General features: G+C 43.6%; 1 protein-coding gene across 1 annotated transcript; it reads right to left on the bottom strand.

Annotated features, from left to right (window-relative positions):
• Positions 1-6,645: 6,645 nt before the first annotated feature.
• LOC114786772 (homeobox protein Nkx-2.3-like) lies at positions 6,646-7,755 on the bottom strand. The gene is made up of 2 exons (XM_028974221.1): positions 7,467-7,755; positions 6,646-7,223 (listed from the first exon to the last, which is right to left on the bottom strand). The coding sequence occupies exons 1-2, from the start codon at positions 7,729-7,731 to the stop codon at positions 6,646-6,648; spliced, it is 843 nt and encodes a 280-aa protein (XP_028830054.1). The 5' UTR covers positions 7,732-7,755.
• Positions 7,756-22,206: the final 14,451 nt, after the last annotated feature.

Raw genomic sequence — 22,206 nt, 5'->3', positions numbered from 1 at the left:
AGGACCAGAAGAGTGAAAGTCATTTAAACAGTTGGGGTTCCTTTTTGCTAAAAATTGGATTAAAACATCAATGTTCATTATTTGCTTCTCATTAGAGCTAGTACATATGTACCCCTGCTTCTTCCGGCAAACTGCAATCCAGCTCATCTTTTTACCGTTCTCAAGCCAACTAATTCTGTCATGGCCCAGCTCTGGCAGCCTCATAACACTCCATGCATTCAACATAAACCACTGCTCACCATATTTACAGACAGACAGCTCTACAGTAATAAATCAGATTATCCACTTCTTGGAGAAATATATGCAAACTTTAAATTACTTAATGTCACCTTACATTGCATCGCACCAGTTCATCTTCTTTTTTACTTCTTTTTTCTGGTGCAAAGTACATTTTCCAGGTTCACTCTCACTGTGATTTATGATCCCTCCCACACTCTGTGTGAAGTTCTTAGTTTTGGCACCAGGGGGACCTCACAGACCAGACAAAGTCACCTCAGTATCTTCTGGTGGGGTGGATTTTCTTCTTCTGGGGTGGATCGAGGAAATGAGCAGATGCACCTGTTGGAACATATGTGGTGTCAACTGTTCTGGGTGACTCAGGTCTGGACAGATCCACTTCAGTCAGTTGACCAGCTGTGGCCATGAACGTCCTGTGAGGTGTGGTAATGTCCAGAGTCGCTGAACGCCAGTGCCTTTGGTCAGGAAATGAGGACGTCATCTGATATGAGTCTCTCATTGCCACATATTTACTGTGAACTCCCAGTGAAGCCGCAGCCGTGTCCCGTGTGCTTTGTACTTTGTAGTTATGACTGCATGGCACATTGTACTTTCTTTTCAAAAACTTGTGCCACATGTGTGTTCTGAGCCATGCTTTCCAGATGGTGTACCCAATGGGCAGGCAACAAGCATCCAACCAATCCTGTGTGACTATGTGGGAACTGCTCATTGCCAATCTAAACAAGAAAAAAACCTTCCAGTTGCATAAGCACTACACAACCATTCTATTTTTTATGGTCATGTAAACATGGCCTTGTTTTTTTGATAAGAAATGCCTGGAGACTATTTACTTTCTTTACATTTGTGATTTTACTAGGTTGTTCAACAGAAGTGTGAATTTTGTATTTCTTTGTTTCTTACGATATGCTTGGCCATCCCTGCTTGTGATACTTTACTGGTTCTAACAAATCACACCTTTAAAGGCTTTATGTTAAGTTGTTGACTGCAAGGTGATGTTAATTCTTGTCCATGTAGCCTTTTATTAGTATTTGTTTTAACCAAGTATAACAGTGCCACCATTGTCATCTCCTTTCATCTCCAGCTCCTGTTATGGGCTTGGGACCGGCACTGTCAAACATTCTTGAAAATAATCACAGCCTATCCATAACCACTTGATCCATAACAAGGACATGAGTGCCAGAGCCCCTCCCAGGAAGTTGGGCTCAGGTAGGGATGGGGCACCAGCCAATAAAGCGTGTCAGGAATCAGTGTTGCAAAAACAAATTGAAAATGTACTAAAGCTGTACTTTACAGAAAATCAACTGATTGGTATGACTAAAGAATATACTTCTTACACATGAAAGCCACTTCCTGTTGCACTCAATTTCCAGCACATGTGCACCGCCCCTTCCCCTTCACAGCCAGCTCCTCTGATATGTGAGATGTCTTTAAGTAAGGTCCCAGGATGGAAGGTCTGCCTTTGTCTGTGTGGCGTGTGTCCATGCTTTGATTAGTCAGAGTCACAACTTTCAGAGGGGTCCTTGAGGTCACGATGGCTTGTGTTGTTGTGTTAACTTTGCCCAAGTGGGTTATAGACTTCTTTTACAAGCTATTAAGCCCCATCAACTTCATCCTTTTTTCATTTCCATTTAATTTTATTTCCCAATGGGCAAAATTAATATCAACAGTATGCTTCACAGAGATTACTGTTGTCAAAGTAATAAAATGTTATCCAGAAAATTAAAAATATATATATCTAATGAATATAAAGAAAACTGCGAGGGAGTGAATACTTCAAAAATGTTTACCTTCTGTCATGAACATAAGATGACTGCGCTGTCAGTTATAAATATGCATTCTTCAAACAGCACCACCAGCAGCATAAAAAATTGTGCTCTAGTTTTCTGCTAGATAGATTGATAGATAGATCCATTACTGATTACTGATGTATCATATCGTAATTAATCTGTGATTTTGAATTGATTAATCATAATTTGTTTAAAGATCCATTATTTACCACTAGATGGAGAAAAGTATTATAACCATTTGGAAATTGTAAACATTCACTTTTACATTTTAATACTGTGAGGTTGTCACTATTCTATTTGGATAGAATACTCATATTCATTTCTTAAGATATTCCAGGGAATTCCAATACAAGAATATTTTAATGGACATTTAATGGCATTAAATTGCATTAATGGTGGTGGTGGTGGTCGATTCCCGATCCGCCAAGGTGCCACTGAGGTCCCCCTAATGAAGGTATCCTCTCCACACACTGCTCCCCACACACTGTGCCTGTCATGGCTGCCTACTGCTCACTAAGCAATGGGCAGTACCTGATTTAACCTGATGGTTAAAAGCAGAGGACACATTTCGTAGTGTCATCATATGCTGCGCGGTCATTTTCACACTATGTAAACATAGTAGTGTAGTGTAAAATCTATCACAGTGTATCTAGCTGAGTGTATAGTGTATTAGTGTTTCTAGATGAGTGTATAAAATCTATCAGCATGGCCCTCAACTCTGCTGTTTGTTGTCTTGGTGACTGTGAGACAGGATGTTGAGGAGTTGTCGGGACAACAGCCTCAAAACAAAACCTTTTTATTTTATATGTTAAACAATTTTTTATTGTTCGTTTTGTTATTAAAGTAAATAAATCAGGCATTGCTTAGCATGGGCCAAACTTGCCCAGAATACTTGGGATTTGTGTTAATGGTTTTTCTGTAAATCCCAGAAGAGAAATATTTAGATGTCCGTAGTTGATGAATGTGTCTGTCTTTTGTCCCACTGCTGATTTTTTTCCGCCGTGTTGTGGTGGCTTCCCCTTCCTCCTCATCAACCATCAGTTTGGTATCTTAATAAATCCGATTAATAGGTTGACTGTAACTCTGTAATTCTACATGTTTGATCGTGTTTGGTTGTTAATAATAGTACATCTTTTTAATGTCGTGAGACTTCGCGCGCGCGTCTTCGCCACCAATATCCAGCAATTATTGAATCGCCCTCACCAAATAATTTTGAGACGAGATTGCAGCTACTGGGTCGAGCGCGGCTGCGACGGCAAAAGGACAGCATCTGTCCCCATCCACGTTGTCAGAAGGAAATATTCGCTAGTCAACAAGGGATAGTCTACAAACTACCGCCAGCCGCACAAAATGAAGGAGAGAAGGTCCCTTGCGTCGCTGAAATGAAAGCGTCGGAAATTCAAATCGATGTTGTGAAAAGTCCACGTCTTCATCTCAGCAAGGCTTTTCTTTTGCTTTATTCTAATGGACCATAAATGTGAAGGAAGTGCGCTGGAATGCGGGGTTAGCATTGCTGTTTAGGCTTGTCCGGGTGTCCGGGTGTCCGGGTGAGGAATAGAGGTGTGGGCCGGTGTTCTGACAGATCAGCATACTTTGTCAGAGTAGCATACCGGTAGAGCCAAGCCCTAAACCTACATCATGTACAATTTCTTGCCTTTATTCGGCCACATGATAGACTCGGTGCATGCGCATTAGCCACGGGTATGCCATGCTGATCGGTATGCTGATCTGTCAAAACACCGCGATATTCCGCTGAAAATGGGGAAGGGCTGAGAAATCAATCAATCAATCTCCTTCACCTTAAATCTTGTCTTCATTTCACCACCGTGTCCACCACAAATCTTATCGGAAACACTCATGTTACACACTCAGTCAGTATGTAGCGAGCTTTCGAGAATTCTGCAGGGTTTAGATAATTTAGGTTTAGGTCTTACGGAATTGAAAATGTGAGTCTGAGAGTCATTCTGCTGGGTCCTGGTCACCGATTTCCAAAATAATTATGGAAAAATATTATATATGAAAACGGTGCAAAGGGTTAATTACTGCTCTGTCAAAGTAACAGATGTTAACAGTCGAAGGGGGTGCATCCTTGAAATATCCGGGAACATAGTGGTCGTGAAATAAGCAGCAATACAGCGTGTAACTAACACAGACATTTGTGAACTTCTGCCATAAAGTCTCCATATGCTGCTCCAGATAATAATAATAATAAACACTGTACCTCGCGCTCTCGGGTCCTTTTTTTGCTTTTGTAAAACACGCACATTCACTCAGTTATCACCAATCCCATTGATAAGGATTTCTTATTCTTCTTATTGTTTGGCGAGAACAGCATAATCACAGGAAAAAGCAATATGTAAATATGTAATAAGAAATAATAAGACAACGCGGTGTCTAATAACCTTTAAAGAAGAGTGATGGACGCGGAATGGACACCCGGCGCAGATACGCATCGGCGTCGCCACGCTGTCGCAGCCGCTATTTACATACATCAGGCGTCCGGCTTTTAGCACGACAACAGGTATTCTCAGTGCCGGGGGAAAGCCTACACCGTGTTTACGCACCAATTAATCGCGATTAGTCGCGGGATTCCTTGTTGGTTTTTACCGCAACACAAGATTAGTGGCCGAGGGTCTCGCGAGATTAATGCGCTGCGGCTTCAATTGTTGCCAACAACCGGGATTTATTTAGAGACGCTAATCTTGGCAAATAATCCGAGGAGGTGTGCCTGATCGTCTGCTGGTGATAGGGAGAGTAAAGACGGGCATGAGGTGCAGAGCCCAATACAGCCAAGAGGCAACCATGTATAAATCAAATACATGTGGCACTGTGCTAAATAAATTCCCCGCAGAAAAAGGATTAAAAGGTGAAAATGGCAACAATTCCATGTTGATATTTCTAGAAGAACTGGGTGTCGGATAGAGAACAACACACACATCCATGTAATTGTTTCATGTAAATTCATATTTGATCATCGTTTGTTCTGTTAATAAAAAAAACTTATATAAACAGTGGTTTTCACTGGTTTGAATGTATACATCTAATTTAATTCAAGATATTCACACAGACATTTTGATGCAGGGTTCGTTTAAGTGAGCTCAATAATATTACTCATACGACCTCAACTAGAATAATAATTAGAATAAAACAAGTGATATGGACAAGCGTAGACCTGAATGGTTTTGTGGGTTGTGGTGTGTAGTGCTGCGGTTTGTCTGGGTCGTTTCAGTTTCCTCGGTATGCGGGTCACACACACACACACACACACACACACACTCACACGCGCGCGCGCACGCAACATACGGAATAATGTTCAATCAGGCTCGCAAAAGCGAAGTTTTATTTCATTAAATTGCCATTGTTTCACGCCTCGTGTTTATTGAATGTCTGTAGGGTCACTTTCTTCTCTAGTGCCACCGCGTCCCTCCAGGGGGAAAAAAACGTTCAACTTGTAGCAATAATAGCCCCACTTTCACACCGCCGACCCCCGGCCGGGGTCTCGCCCCCTCCTCCAGGCCTAATCAGCCCTTCCTTTTCTCAGGAACAAAACCGCCAGCGAACAAAAGTGGACACGTTTTTATTCGGGGGGGACCCGCGCCTCGGCCCCTTCAAATCGCGCGATATTAGGACGTCAATCTCGCCGCTCCTGCGCGCCTTTGTCTCTGCCGAGTGGCCGGGACTGCCTACCACGCATCCAATAAAGGCCTTTATTCCCGCTCCGCGGCCCGGCCGGCGCTGGCCCCTCCAAACGCAGAATAACTTCCTCCTTTCACAATTCATCCGAGTGCTGCCCTCCCGAGAGGCGGTTTCAGGCTGACAAAGACGGAAAAAAGAAAATGAGTTAGTGAAACGAATGGATGGATTTTTTTTTTTTTTTTTTGGATTCCGTTTGTAAAAAAATTGATTATTTTGGGTTGTGTACATATTTGCAGACTGACGGCCAGATTGCGTATGTTTAGGAAAATCTAAATAAATCTGCGTAAAATTGGGATAAACTGCTCAAGACATTTCTTTTGCACACATCGCATGATTTTTTTTAATTGAGAAGCTTGTTCATACAGTCCAAAAATAACAAAATATATATTTTTTTGTATCAACATCAAGGTGCTCGTGGATTGCAATTCATCTTGTAAAAACGACACAACACTATTCTATAAATGTCAAGAAAAATGAACGATTTCTCGATGTTCTACCCACGTGTCCGTTTTTACGCTGATTTATTTCGTTTCAACAAAATGGAGTCATAGTGTGCTGTCATTCAAATAATAATAAAAATAATAATATTAACAATAATTTTGATAATAAAAAACGACATATTCCGCAGTTGGTTTCCTCTAAAAAATGCCTTCTGTGTGTTTTATTGAGATCTGGCTCGGGAACAGTTCCTTTCCTCGCGTGATTATTTTTCTTTTTTGTTAGTTATCTTATGTACAAAAAAACCGTCGCAGGTGACGCCATGCACAGGCATTAAAGCGTCAAACTTCTCCCCAAACCAAAAAACACCACCGTAATCAAAGGTAGCCCTTTTTTTAACCCACTCGCCCCACCCCACCCCCCAAAAAAACCCACACAGATATCCGAATACACAGGCTACACGTTAACCAACACCCCTCCACGGGGGCTACCAGGCCCGGATGCCCTGCAGGGATCCCTGGCAGGCCGCGACCGCCGCGCCCTGGTGCGCCTGCGCCTGGCCGCCGATGGTGCCCAGGTTCATGTTCACGGCGGCGGGCGGCAGGGCGGGGATGCTGGAGTAGGTGCAGCTGTAGCCGCCGCTGTATCCCGGGCCGGCGTAGGTGTAGGCCGGGTATCCGTTGTAGTTGTAGGGGCCGGAGCCGCCATAGGGCGCACTGTAGCCCTGCGCGCCGCCCATGCACGGCTTCCCGTCGCGCACCAGCACCGGCACGGCGACGCGCCGCGGCGGGGGCGGGTGCGGGTGTCCCGCCATCTCCAGGGACTTGTCCTGCCGCTGCCGCTTGCACTTGTAACGGCGATTCTGGAACCAGATTTTGACCTGGGTGGAGGTGAGTTTGAGGGTGGAAGCCAGGTGCTCCCGCTCCGGGGCGGACAGGTAGCGCTGCTGCTTGAAGCGCCGCTCCAGCTCGAAGACCTGGGCCTGGGAGAAGAGCACGCGTGGTTTCCTCCTGGTCCGCTGCTTCTGAGGCCGCTCCGGGGATTTGGAGACCCCGCCACAGCTCTCTGTACGAAAACACCACCACTAATGAATACTAATGATTAAAAAGCTGTTTTGCGTGTTACAGAATCCGACTGGATTTCAGAATCCTCATAATTTTAAGATTCTCCACAAAATGAAATGAACTCATGAACAAATCACAGTCTTTTAAAAAGTGTATTTTATTTCATTTCTTTTCCAGAAACTGTTTGCTTGCTGAGCACAAAGAAAGCCCCCCGCCCCGACATGAACCCCTGCGGAGAGCTCACCAGCGTCCCGGTCCTCCAGATCGGCATCCAGCTTGGAGTCGCCCAAGTGTCCCAGAGCTGAGGGCGCGTACATGTCGGGGGACAGGCTGGCCTCGGCGTGGAGCGCGCTCAGGTACGCAATGCCGTCCTCCCCGTCCGAGAAGCGGGGACTGTCGCCAGCCGCCAGCATGCAGGAGGGGGGCGACTGGAAGTGCTGCTGCTGTTCCAGCTTCAGGATGTCCTTCACCGAGAAGGGCGTCGAGGTGAGCGGGCTCGGCAGCATCATGCCCGCCTCCTGCCCGCCGGCGTCCAAAAAAGCGGCCACCCCGCTCATCGAGTCACAGGCCGGACGTCTTCATCGCTGGCGGCGCGACAGGCGTGACCGGCGTGGAGCAGGATGACAGCCGCGCTCTGGCTTTTGCGGCAGGAGTTTGTCGGTGGTGGGACTCGAACGCCCCTCTCCGGCCTCGTGACGTCACCACGACTGGGCGGGATGAGTGGAGGAGAAGTCAGGGGCACCTCGAGAGAAAGAAAGCAGGGGGAGTCCCTTTTATCTCTCTCTCTCTCTCTCTCTCTCTCTCTCTCTAACATGCTGCAGTGTGACAGTCGTGCACAGGAGCCAAACTGCTACATTTGAACCGACTTAATTATGCAGCGTGGGAGCGACTTAAAGCAACATTTTAACTTCCTAAGTAGAAATGCCGCCCAAGATCAGAATAAAACATGGTGATGATTATTTATATTGTGATTGTTGACATCTCACAATTTGACTATTTCGATTTGAAGGGTTAAACCCTTCGCAGGCGCCGTGACGCGCGATGTCACTGTCTCAGTGTCACAACCAGCCGAATAATAAAGCGTCCCAAGCCGACTGGACTAGTTATTCAAACTAGTAGTAATTTTACTCCTGGTCTCGCGCACTGTTGTGTGCCAGGGACTCTCGGCGACATTATCTGCAGTTTATTAATAAACCCCGTGGGACGATAAGCAGGGCAATTAAAATTCCTGCACGAAGCTGATTGGCGTTTTTAGCGACTTGCAATCAGTCGCTATCAACTGCCTTTCCCGTTTTTCCGCCCTCGACCCACGGCAGACAAACAAGCACAGCCACATAATAAAAATCCTGTAATGTCTTCTTCCAAATTCAGTCTGTCTAAACACAGCGAATATATAAATATTCATTATCAGTCTCCAAATTTTACCATTTTAAAATTATCTATGCAGCTTTGTCATAATGTGGCTTTTACTGAATTTTCTGCCGTGTGACAATGTTTGAACCGAGAGAGCGAAATAACTTTTAAAAGCTACTTACATCTAATATTAAGTGGAATTTTGTACCTTTCTTGACTAAAACGATATGATATACAACCTAAAACCACAGAGAACAACGTAAAAGCCTGTATATGTTAAACATAGAAATATCGAATCTTATATTAATTTACCTAAATTCGCTTTTTATATGAAACAATGACGTGATGTGTGTGGATAAAGTTTTTCTTTGATATTGTTCTTCATCATTTATTAATATATTCTCTCTACATTATCAACATTCTTACCACTTTAACAGTTAAACAGTATTTTTTATTTGCGTGAACCGTTTCGTAGATACAGACGGAAAGATGACTGCTGACTGAATGTGACTGGACTCGGGTACAATACTGCTACTGAAATGAATGAATTTCACGTCATAGAAGATCTCCCTGCGTGCAAGTGGAAATCCTGACGGGTGCCTGTCTGTCCAAATCACTGGGACTGCGTCTCGTGCCGGACTTAATGGAGGCTATTAGGGTCCTTGTTGCCCCCCTAACTGTCCAAACAACGGCGAGCCGGCGGCCTCGGGCCGGATTACCAGAGCGAAGGGGAATTTTTTACATTTCGAGGACAACTCGGGCAAATGCTGCAACAGGAATAACAGGGTAATAATAAAATGAATAATTACAAGTTACTGTTGCTTTATGACGTCATCACGTTACTAGAGTTCATGATTTTCTGGCTTCATGCCTTCAGATGTATTGAGGAGAATTAATGGTGACGTCAGTGGAAAAAAATCATTCTTCATTACCTGCGGGGTTCGTGACCGTTAAAACGTTCTGGCGCGTTTCACGCAGACGCGCGCTCGTGTTTGCGTTTGGAATCGCGGCTTAACGCTCATCATGATCCCCACGTAAACAGAGCCACGCAGGCGTCGCGTTACTGGAGACGCGGGGAGCTTTTTTTGCGTTGTTAGATTAAAAAAAAGAAGAAGGTGGAAAAGCACCTTCAGATCCACGCAGCAGAGTAATCTAAACAGGGATCTGCTGAGATTAGCGCGTCCCACCCGGCCCTGGCGCCGACAAGTGACAGCAGAAGAAAAGAAAAAACTTCCACACTCACACTGTCCATCCTGGAGCCGGGAAAACGAGGCGAGAAAACCGTAGGCCTGCGCTTCGTCCACGGGCATCTTGATTTTCGACACTCCGCAATAAAAGAAATGATGAAGCGATGCTGGTCGTGAAGAAAATAACACCTCACTCCGCTCTGCTGGCGGTGAAATTAATACATAAAATACACCCAGAAAGCAGTAGCGAGGGGTGATAAAACCCCCAGACCCATTCCCACTTCCACGGAACCACATGTGGGATGCAGCAAAATTCCCAAAAACTCTAATGATCTTTTTTTTTATTTTTGGGTTAAAAATGGTACTTTACGCGACTATTTTCAACTCCAGATAATTAAAGTTTTTTTTTTATATAATTTTCCCGACAATAACCTTGGAATTGTTCAGGGTCCAAATGTGTAAAACACACAGATATAATAAGTCAGTAAAAGTGTTAAAAACGTTGAAGCTGATATGTCGCGATGTTCTAGAATAACTAATGAACGCGCAAAAGTCTACAGACACATTATGTCTTTATTATATGACAATAATATACACATTAATTAATGTAATATTTGATCAAATTGTTTTGCTTATTCTGAGTCTTTACAGTTTACTGAGTTTCAGCCATCGCGAGCTCATAATTGGAAAAAAAGCTTCTGATTATTATGATGCTGATTACTAGGATTATTGCTGATGTTGAACGACAGGGCGATTATCCTGAGATCAGGACAGAGAGTCAGGCCGGCAGCAGAGTGACGTAACGGCCCATGTTTGGTTCCGAGCTTGATGTTGTATAAATTGGGGGCTTGAATGGTTTACCTAACGGGACTTCTGTTTCTCGTTTTCTGTCAGCGCGCGCGCCAAGGCCGAGTGAAAAATCACCGCCCCGCCGCCAGTGGAATGCCTGATTTATGTGGGAAATGTAAAGAGAATAAAACATTTAGCGACTCTAATGAATAAATGATTCCCAATGGATCGCTTTTATTTGTACACAAAAGCGCGCGCATTTGGCAAAGGCCTTGTACACTTCTTTTTTTCCTTCCAAAAGTCACGCAAACACAATAAAATCGGCAAGAAATATTCCCCCAGTCGGCCAGGGATTCTCGGTTTAATTAAACGCGATCACTTCCGCGGCGGATTCCACAGTTATGACGCGCACTTTATGACTCGTTCCAAAAGTCTTTTAACGACTCGATAATGTCGGTTCTGAATCTTATCCGAACCATCGATTCTCGCCGGGCTTTTAAGTGGGTCTCAATGGAAAGATAACTCGCGCCATATCTGGATTATTAAACGCTCACTTCGTGCTGTGATGTGCGTGTGTGTATGTGTGTGCAGAATGCACCTCCGGGGCGCTCAGTGTGTGTGTATATAAATTGCGAGGCATTAACGCCTGAAGGGCGTGTGTGTGTGTGTGTGTGTGTGCGTGCGTCACTCCATCACGGTGCGGACAGCCGGATCCCACCTCCCGCCATTAGGGCGCAGTTCTGGAGAGAGACTCGAGGGTTTATCTGCTCTGGATCTGGTAAACAGTTCCAGGCCATCAATAACCCCGCGACCACGTGATGCTTTCCAGTCGCCGCCGATGATCGAGTAACAACAGCACATCATTCATTCGTATAAATATGAAAATAACGGTCATTTTAGATTACCGATTTGTAAAAGATCGTGGGTTACAACAATCCGACTCTTTGGACCACATCTGCGCTGTGTTGTAATGTATTATTTCTATATTGGGCCACTCTGTTATTTAAGACGGGCCAATGTGATACCAGGTGGCCCACGGAGGTCGCCGACGTGGAGGCTGGGAGTGACCCTGGCCGGCCGGCCGGGTGTCTCTCGGTGTTTACGCGGAGGAAGAGCCTGTTTCCCCGTACTGCGGACCCCGGGGTCTCACCTTCTCCTGGAACCGGACACACGTTTACATAACGGATGTGCTTGTTTTGGCTGTAATGATGATGATTTAGTGCTACTATGTTAAGATACTGGGAATAATAATAATTTTAAAAAGTATGGTAAATTATAGTCGCTTTAGCCTGTTCATTCTGTTCAGTGGATCCCAGATCTAATAAGGCAGCAGGAGGTGAAAATTAAATTTTTTAAAAACCTCTATTAATCTGTAGTGGTGCATTTTGAGGTTCTTCTCCCTCCTCTGGCTGCGAACCTTCTTCATAAAGCTGCAGTTTCCTTAAATCAGTGTGCCCCAAAATAAAGCATGAAGTTTCCAAAACCAGCCCCACTGTCATGTAACATAGTCATTATTCTATACAAAAACCAATGAATTCACACAGAAAGAAATAATACTGTTCAAATTAATGCATTTTTATTGATTTAGACCTAATACTGTAATGTTACAGTTATGATTTGTTGGGAGGTACTGCATTATAATCTCTAGTATATAATAATAATATATATATAATAATCTCTAGTATCTCTAGTATACTAGTATAATGAGTTATGTGATGATAGGATGCCCACGACATTGATTCTGCAGAAAAGAAAGTGTGTCAAAGTACAACTCTTAACATAAAAACATGGAGAAAACAAATCTGCATGATATGCATTCCTTATTATTTTTTGGCAAGAAATTGTCCCTGTTATTCTACAGAAATATAATTTTGTACACAGATTGTTGTATCAATTTCTTTTCTGTCCTTGATTAGGAGACATTGTGCTTTTTATAAGAATATGAGAATGTATGAATGGCTGTGAGTGAGGGAGGAAGGGAGGGGACAGACAACCACAGGGTTGTGTGTCACCAATGTCTCACTCAAGGAACCCAACACCCGTCCTAATCCCATCGCATCATTTGATAACCATGTAATGACAGTGTAATTAGTACTTGGGGAGAAGCACTACGCTGGCAGGGACCCATATGGTGTTGCAGGGAGGTGTTTGTTCATGTACCTGAAGTCTACAGGTGTGACAACGAAGTCAAGGCACATTACATTTTACCACCCACCATTTCAATAATCTCCAGTGTGTTTGTCTGATCCCATATCTGACCCCATGCCCTTGTTCTTAATTCTATGTGTTCATTTTAAACCTTGCATGAAGGTTTGTATTATAAACTTTGGGCTTGGTGTACTCCATTCACTCTCTGGCTGTGTTATATCTTCTGTTGGATGCATTATGCCTGCTGTTCTTATGTAGTAAAACTCCTTTTTATAATAATGTAACTATTTACAGCCACACTTCTTCACGTTTGTAGCACTTAACAATAGAACAGTCAAATAAAACAGTAACATGTTGACTTATGTTTTCTGCTGAAAGAGGCCTTTTGCTATCAGCTAATGCAAATTCCTCCAACAGCATAACATGGGACTTCACCAAGGATATTCCTGGCTACAACCTTGTTCTTAGGTTGTATTTTCTGGATTAAAAAAAAGATTTAGTGCACAGGTCATGTATTTCCTGGCACTCTCCAGGGACGAGTGTAGGGAATAGAGGGAAATGGGAGCCCTGGGAACACAGAAGTAGGGAAGGTGGTTTCTAGGAAGTTAGAAACAGCCCTACAAGCTCCTACAGTATAAAACTTTGTTTAAAAAAAATTATCATTTATGGATTTCATTTGTCTGGATTTTGGAAATAATTATACATTAACATTAGCTCTACCCATCCTTTCCTGTTTGTCTCTGTTTTTTTCTTTTGTGAATCCTTGGTGTGACTGTGGCACGTCCCCCAGACAGTTACATTTAGTGTCTGGATAAAAACTAGAAAACAGCTCATTGTGTGAAGCGATTGGATGTTGGAGGGGTAGAGATGATGTTTGTGGTTGTGCAGTGAGGGAAGTCAGGAAACCTGTGGAAGCCTGTGAGACCACTGACAGTAACATGTCAAGAAGACCACTTGACAATAGGGTGGTAACTGATGTGTGTGTGTGTGCTTGTTGTGGGAGGAGCAGGAATCTTTGTCTCATAAGGACAATTCTGAGCAGACACTGCAGGCGGAGCAGGGTGAGGTGTGTGTGGGGGGGTCTGGCTCATTACTCAGCAGGCCTGAACATGAACATGGCACTTGAGGTGTTTCTATTTTGTAGCTAACGGAGGAAGAGGTGGAGACTTCAGCATGGAAGTTCTGCTTAAAATGATCTCCTCTGAATGCTAGGAAGTTGAGGAAATATTTCATAGTTGTGAGCACACACACACACACAAAACTTGCACAGGGAAATTCCATGCAAATTCTGCATTTTTTTTCTCTTAAATCGATACAGAGGTCAGCCGGTGAAGCCTATGTTCCAGTCTACATTGTTCAGGCTAGGATTACATAATCCCTGAAGACACTTGCATAAATGATCAATTGTTAATGAACAGATCTAATTAGTGTTACCCACACTGTAGCAGTGTAATTATATGAGGATTTGTTACATTGTGTTAATAGTATGAAATTGGGTTTGGAGTCGAGAAATGAATAATAAGTTGCAGAATGTAGGAAATGGATGGCCAGTGACCCAGCATCAAGAATTGCTACCTCACCCCATAAAACTAGGAATAAAAAATAATTATCGGTGCCCATGCAATACCAAAAATGCACTGGCACGAAGGCAGGGCAGGGTTTTTGGTTTCCAAAAAAACCCTTGTCAACTCGGGAGAATTATCTCAAACGTTGTCATCTACACAGAAATCCGTAAAATTTACCAAACCTGTAGGTGGCACTGTAACTCCCTGCTCTCCTTTTTTGTTATCTAGTTCTCCACAGTGAATTAAATGCATTGTTGTTCTCTGGCGGCTCGAATCCCGAGCCGCCACGGTGGCACTTAGGTGGTACTGTGCAAAGTACCATCCCCACACACTGCTACCCTGGCGCCTCTCATGGCTGCCCACTGAAATGAAGTGATTGTCATTGTTATTGTGATACACAGCAGAACATCACACGGTGCACACAGTGAAATTTTTCCTCTGCCATCACAGGCGCCCGGGGAGCAGTGTGTGGGGACGGTACTTTGCTCAGTGGCACCTCAGTGGCACCCTAGCGGTCCGGGCCGCTTCCTTAACTGCTAGGCCACAACTGCCCCCACCAAGGGTGATGGTTAAATACAGAGGACACATTTTGTTGTGTCACTGTGTGCTGTGCTGCAGTGTTTCACAATCACTTCACTTTATTATGAAATGCTGCATACCGTCAGAAGAGTAAGCTTAAATCCAGCAAAGTTCAATGAGTGTCTGTTGAATACAACTCACAGCTGACATTTTACTCAGGGGGGAGGCAAAAAGTTTACTTTTTCCAAGGGTGGTGTAACAGAAAATAATTGAGAAGCACTGGTCTAATATGTCAGTATTTTCACACAAAAAAGCCGCTATGCCGTTCCCTGGGTTCCCTGAAATGCAGTCTCTGTGTGAACACTAGACCAAATTAGACAGAAATTGTGCTGTTTTAGAGAAAAAACATTCTCATGTGAACCAGTTGGTGTTCTGTGCTGAAGAGAGTAAATAGTTATTCCAACATCTGATTCCTTTTAAATTGAATGAAACATCACATGACAACACAACAAAGTTGTTATAATTTGGTAATAAAACCTACACAATTTCAATTTGATTGGATTAAAAGAATATAAGATGTGGTGCAACAATATGAATGAATCATTTGTAATAAATTCATAGGTGATTAAATGTGTTGAATGTGTGTATTAATACTTGACTACTTGACTGTCTTTAGTAAGGATTTTAACATTATTTTGAATATCTTTTAATCTCTCAGACACCTTCTATAAAGTTGAGGTCATCAAACCAATTCCAAGGTTCAAACTGACTAAATAATGGGAACAGGGCTTTTTTCGTTGGCAGCACAAAACACTTTAGAAAAGTTGATATCTGCCACATCTGTATAAATTGTATAAATTTCCATTCCGCTCTGGATTTAATGTGTTTTACAAGACATTTTTGATTGGTTTAATGAATCGTATGTTGTATTATTGCTTTTTTCCCTTACAGTATGTCATGTTTACTCAAGCTATTACATGTGCATTGTTTTGTTTGACTAAGTTTTAATGGGCTATATACAACAACAACAACAACATTTATTTCTTATATAGCCCAAAATCACATACAGTATGTCTCAATGGGCTTTGACAGGCCCTACAGTTGACACCCCCCACACTTGACCCTTCTGCACACAAGGAAAAACTCCACACAAAAAAAACTCTAGGAGAGAGAAAAAAAGAAAGGAAGAAATCTTGGGAAGGAGTGATACAGAGAGGGACCCCCTTCCAGAGTAGAGTGAGCCTGCAAATGGTGTCAGTGCAGGGTTGGATATGATATAATGATAAGTCCTACAGTTGTAGGGTTGGAGAAGTCCAGGATGTATTCAGTGTCATGGTCTAGATTACGTGTCCATAATGATGTTACTGGTCCATTTGAAGATCCCTGAAGCTGTAGTTGTAACGGTGGTGGTGGTGGCTGTGGTGACCCTCTGGTTTGTTTCATGTTTTGTCCTTGTAAAGCAGTTGTCAGGAACCAGGATTTATTTGCTGGTCTGATCACTGGGATCTGCCAGTAGTCTGGGTGCTTGATTCCGTGTCTCGGAGAAAAACAAACAAGCAGCGGCAGACGGTTGCACTGTACGACCGATACTGAAATATGTGGTTATAATGGTATATTGGTGCTACAGTGGCCCGGTACCCTAACTAGGACAGCCTAACTGGTGAATTTAACTTTGTGTCTAACAGGGGAACTCTGTGATAAACTGGACTTTATAATTGACACTGCGTCAAAATCAAGTGAAATGAGGGTCTTGGACTTTAGCAAAAAGCCAGAGAAAACAGATAGGTTTTGAGATTGGATTTAAACACTGAGACTGTGTCTGAATCCCGGACACAGACAGGCAAGCTGTTCCACAACTGCAGAGCTCTATAGGAGAAGGATCTGCTCCCAGCTGTGACCTTCTGCACCTTTGGTACCAGTAGTGACCCCGCACCCATTGATCGAAGGAGGCGTGGCGGTTCGTAAGGAACCAAAAGTTCACTCAGGTACTATGGGGCAAGACCATTTTACAAGATCAATGGATGAATAAATGAATGAAAATGAATGAATGAAATGGAGAAGTACTTTCAATAATGTGAACATTCCTCAATCAGGTCTTTAAATGATTCTGCATAGAAGCAAGATTTTCCAAGTTTCATTAATTAATCCTATTTTTTAAATAAACGTTCACTTTTGTTTGTCACATATTTGCAGTAGATGGCTGCAGCATAAGTAACCTAAATAAAATTTAGTCAGGAAACTTCAAGACAGACAATAAATATATTTGTGGGACTCTTTGGCTGGCTGGCTGGTATTTTGATTCCCACATTTTTGTTTTATGTCAAATATTACCAATGAGTAGTTAGAATAAGTTTATTTTATGCAAATATATCTATATAAAAGTCAGGTACAATTTTATGTGCAACATAGGGCACACATTATTGTAGTCATTGGTATTGTATTCACTGTAGTGTTCTTGATACATTTATTTGAGAATTTCATATTATGTATACTGTCTGCATTTTGGTGAGTTTCACAATGCCTTGCATAATCTATAAATGAACTAGGATGTAATGCAAAGCGAAGGGACCCTTGAGGCTGGACAGAAAACAGGCCGTGGAGGCAACGTGGGCGTGTGTTTCTGTGTATGTACATGTGTCAGGGAGTATGGGTATTGAAGAGGGGCTCTCAGCGTGTGAAATCCATGCCTCCGCGTGGGAGAGGGGGGTTTCTAATCCAACAGTACCGACAGTCTGCTCTTCATTGTATACACACTTCTGTTACTCACAGCAAACAGCAAACCGACGCCTAAACATGCCTAGTTATAGGTTACCGTTAATCACTTTTTATGTTATGTTGATTAGGAAGTAAAAAAAATTGCTGTGGCCTAAGAGAAAAGTTTTATTGTCTTTGTTAGATTGGCGTAATTCATGGTGAATTGTTGCGTTCCTCTCTTCAGATACATAAACATTTCTCTCGTGTAAACATTCCCCCCTGAGAAACTCGGGCTGTTCCTCAACCCCTGTGGCGTCCCGATCAAAATGACAATTTGTTTTCAGAAAGTGCTGCATTAGCAGCCGGTGCAGTAAATAAGTCAGGCGAAGCCGGGGTCATTTTCTTTTCCTCCGAGCTCAGGACAGAAAGAAAATGAGTCATGAGGATGGACCTGTGCATATGTGCAATAAGCCATTAGTGACGACGTGTTTATCTCAGACAGGCCTGGTGTGTTGTTTAAAGAACCATCATGCATGCGGGGGTGGGGACATGTACGAAGGAGTGCGGAATGGAGGAAGGATGGCCATGGGCCGTAGTCATAACATCTGTGGCCGTTGCTTCTCTGATTTTGTGTTTAGCCAGCTAACGTGGGTAATGCTGAGCAGAGGTTGCAGCCTGGACCCGGGCTGGACAGCTGTGGCACGGGGACTACAAGCGAGCCGCACACAGCACGCAACCGCACAGCTGGTCTTGGCCCACTTTTTGGTAAACTTTCACAATTTTCTTGTAAAGGTTATTGGGAAAGAATGACTGAATCGAATCACACAGACTACCTCATAGTAAGAAAATGAAAAGTGCAAAATCAGTGTATGAGTTGATATTCTTACTACAGAACAAGTATATATAATCCTAATTTTCACAACATGCTGACTGAGGCCTAAATGATCTGGGCATCACTGCACAGCCCATCTTTATTGATGAATAACACACAGCTAATAGTTAATAGATTCATATGTAAAACATGGACACAAATCTTCCAAAATGATCCACTGCCCCACACTCAGACATTTTTAGCTTTGATTGCTGGATGCATTTGCTGTGGCATTGTTTGGCAGTTGTTTTCATATTTCCTATGTCACACTGTTGTGTTGTGTGTTATTTAAAATTTCCAGATTTTTAAATTTAGAGTTGTTTTTCGCACACTGTGAATCCTAGAAGCTTCAATATTTTCTCTCTGTGTATTTGCATATGGATGATTAATCCTGGCATATGCTCGTTTAGTATATCCTGCCACACAACGTTTCTGAATCCAATGTTTCTGATCACAGCACCGGCCCACAGGCTTGTATGGCAGGAACTGGGCATGGTGGCTGCATCACTTCATGCGCCTCTCTTCTCACCCTGATGCACCATCACTCTGGAACAGGATAATTCTGGACTCATCACATAACCTTCTTCCAATGCTCTAGAGTCCAAACTAAAAGAACTGACAAGTTATTCTGGCTGAAACATTCTAAAGCAGCAATTAACCAACCAAAGGCTTTTACGTATTTGCTCATTTAAACCCAGGGGGTGACTTTTCTAATAGGACAGAGTCACAGAGTCAGAGTCTTTCTGGAACTAGGATTCAGCATCACTAATGGCAGGTAAGTAAAAAATAGAGAGTCTTTAAACAACTCTGCACAGAAGAAAGATAAATTTTCCAAGTTTCATTTTTTAATCCTATTTTTTAAATAAACATTCACTTTGTTCACATATTTCTAATAGAAATTTGGCTGGCTGGCTGGTATTTTGATTCCCTCATTTATATTTTCATGTATTTTGATTCCCTCATTTTTGTTTTATGTCAAAAATTAAAAAGTGAAAGTGAAGTGATACACAGCACAGCACTCGGTGCCCACCACGAAATGTGTCCTTTTAACCCATCACCCTTGGTGAGCAATGGGCAGTCATGACAGGGAAGCAGTGTGTGGGGACCAAAACCAACAACATTCTGATAACTTTTTTTTCTGATAACACACTCGCCTATGAACCAGAAGACCCGGGTTCGAATCCCGCTTACTACCATTGTGTCCCTGAGCAAGACACTTAACCCTAAATTGCTCCAGGGAGACTGTCCCTGTAACTACTGATAAATGCCATAAATGTAAATGTAAATGATAACAGGCCACCACTGCCCCTACTCATGAGGGGTTAGAATATGTTCATTTTATGCAAAATATATTTAAAAGTCAGGTTCCGTTTTATGCTAGGACACACATTATTGTATCAAGAGTATCACTAATGTAGACATGGCAGGAAAGAATAAATAAAGGAATCATTTGATTGGTTGACTACCAGGACTTAAACTGAAAGTCCCTGTGCAGTGTGTGCCTAGGGAACAGTCAAGATGGTAGAAGTTTCCAGCCCAGTTCCGCCACCTAGTGTGCAGGGGAAACACTGCAGATACGATTTCCCAGACAGTGGAAATGCAGTGGCCTGGGTACAGTTCCTGTCAGTGGGGTTGAGAGGGCTGCCATTCCATTCCTAAAGAGCTAAAATAGAATAGGCCATTTTGTCCACCCTGCTGCCGGTTAACCTTGACAGCAGCTGCTGCGGAACAATATCCAAATCCAGCGGAAAAAGGCAGCAATTAGTCAATGGCCTTACAGCACTAGAGCAAAGAACGCGTTGTGTAGAACGTTCAAACAGCATATCTTTGTCCTTCTTATTTATAGGTCTATAAACACAGCATAGCTTGAGAATTTACTCAAACATGGCTGAGCAACTGTCTGCAGGGCCATTGTATGTCACGTTTATAATTAACGTCAAAGCCCTTAAAAATGGCATTTTCATGTCGCCTTATTTAAACACGGGCTAAATAGGGGTTTTCGTGCAGCCATAAATTTACTTTGGCTGTGATTGTTTGCACATAAATTTTCAAGCAATCTGTGATGTTTCAAATGGCTAATAAATCTGCTGCGGGCCAGAATTTATTGGTTAAAGAAATGTTTAGAAATGCATCCTTCTGCTCAGCGGCCTTGTCCTCATCATCAGGGGTCAGTTCCTGACCACAGGATATTTTTGACCCCACCAGTGTCACTGCAGTGTTGAGTGGTGCCGTGACCGCTTGATTTTAGTTGTGGTGCTGCAGTCAGGAGAGTCAAGCTGTATAAAGGGGGGAGAGTGGGCAGTGAGTGCATTCCGGACTCACTGTCTCCTCCAAATTCATCCGTTGTGTCCTCATTCTTGGAAGTCCGCCGTGTTTCCACACAGGGGGGCTTTGGAGACAGGAGCCACCGCTGGAGCAGAAAGGATGACGCCGACCTCTGAAAACAAACACCAGAGACAAGCGATTCGAAAGGCCGTCACTCAGCGGCCTCCCCCATCCCGACCCTGCAGGGCAAAGGCTAAGGCCCCAAACACAAGGGGAATCCTGTTTGTTTGTGTGCAGCTACCTCCACAGGTCACCTCACCTCTGTGGCGAGCAAGACTCACCTCACGCCAGCCCATGGATCTGTTGAAAATGTCTGACAGTGCCTGTGTGGGGGTTAAAAAGTTGATAATTGAATGATGAACTGCCCCAGAAGGTCCACTGTACGCTGTTTATGCTGTGGATGAGATGTGGCTCTCAGAAAAGAGTCTGCAGGAACCGACGTTGTCAACGATCCTCCCCAGCCCCAGCCCCAGAATGCCCTGCGGGGTCCTCAAACCAGAAATCTGATAATTACCCAGATGACAGGTGATGTGTCAGCTACAGCCCCCCTAGCCACAATCTGAAAGAGCGCCTCTGAGCATCGGGAAAGGAATGAAAACATCTACAGTAGGGAAGGAGGAGGAGGCCAGATGAGAGAGTGTGTCATCATGCAGGTGCTGGAGGCCGGATTGCTCCTGACCTTCAGAAACGAGATTGCGGCGTCCGCCTGCGCCCTTCGTCCTTTGTCTTTTACTGGAGTAGCTGGGAAGTAACCTTGGTGGCATAAATAGTTATAGTTCAAGACCATTGTATCACAGGCCTATTGAGAAATCTCCACCAAAAACAGGAGCTTGTTTATGCGCCCCAGGCAAAGACAGCGAGGCTCGCCCACACTCAGGTGTCTGACAGAATGGTTCAGTCTCAGGCCTCATCCTGCGGCTCCTCTTTCTTTGAAATGCAACTCGGGGGATTGTTCATGGTTGCTGGAGCAAAAGAAAACGAGAAGCATACACGAGCCGGTGACGGAGAGCGGAGGGCCGAGATCTGAGGCTGGCTGCACACTCTGCTGCACACACACCTCAAGTGGAGCTGGAGAAGTGAGGCCACACCAATTTATCAATGAGAATGGGGAGTTGGGGGACAGAAAAGTGTGAGGAATAAGGACAGGAGAATTAGAAAAAGAAACACCTGCATATTGAAAGTTAAGAAAGGGAAACACCACAAGATGGTAAGACAGGGTTCTTTGTAAAAAAACAGGACATAGAGTCAGTGTTTTTATCTGTTTTACTGAAAAAGCAGCCCAATGTCACCATCTGCCCAATATATTTTCAAGCATAGAATATGAAAGTTGTTAGTGAAAGTGAAGTGAAATGTTTGTCGTTGTGAAACAATGCTGCACAGCACATGGTGACACTACGAAATATGTCCTCTGCATTTAACCATCAGCCTTAGTGATCAGTGGGTAGCCATGACAGGCGCCCAAGGAGCAGTGTGTGGGGACGGTACATTGATCAAGGGGACCTCAGTGGCAGCTTGGCGGCTCAGGATATAGGG

Source organism: Denticeps clupeoides, chromosome 3, assembly GCF_900700375.1.
Source record: "Denticeps clupeoides chromosome 3, fDenClu1.1, whole genome shotgun sequence".
In the NCBI taxonomy this organism is placed as follows: domain Eukaryota; kingdom Metazoa; phylum Chordata; class Actinopteri; order Clupeiformes; family Denticipitidae; genus Denticeps; species Denticeps clupeoides.
Note: the sequence above shows the minus strand (reverse complement) of the source record. Positions and strands in the feature narration are given on the sequence as shown.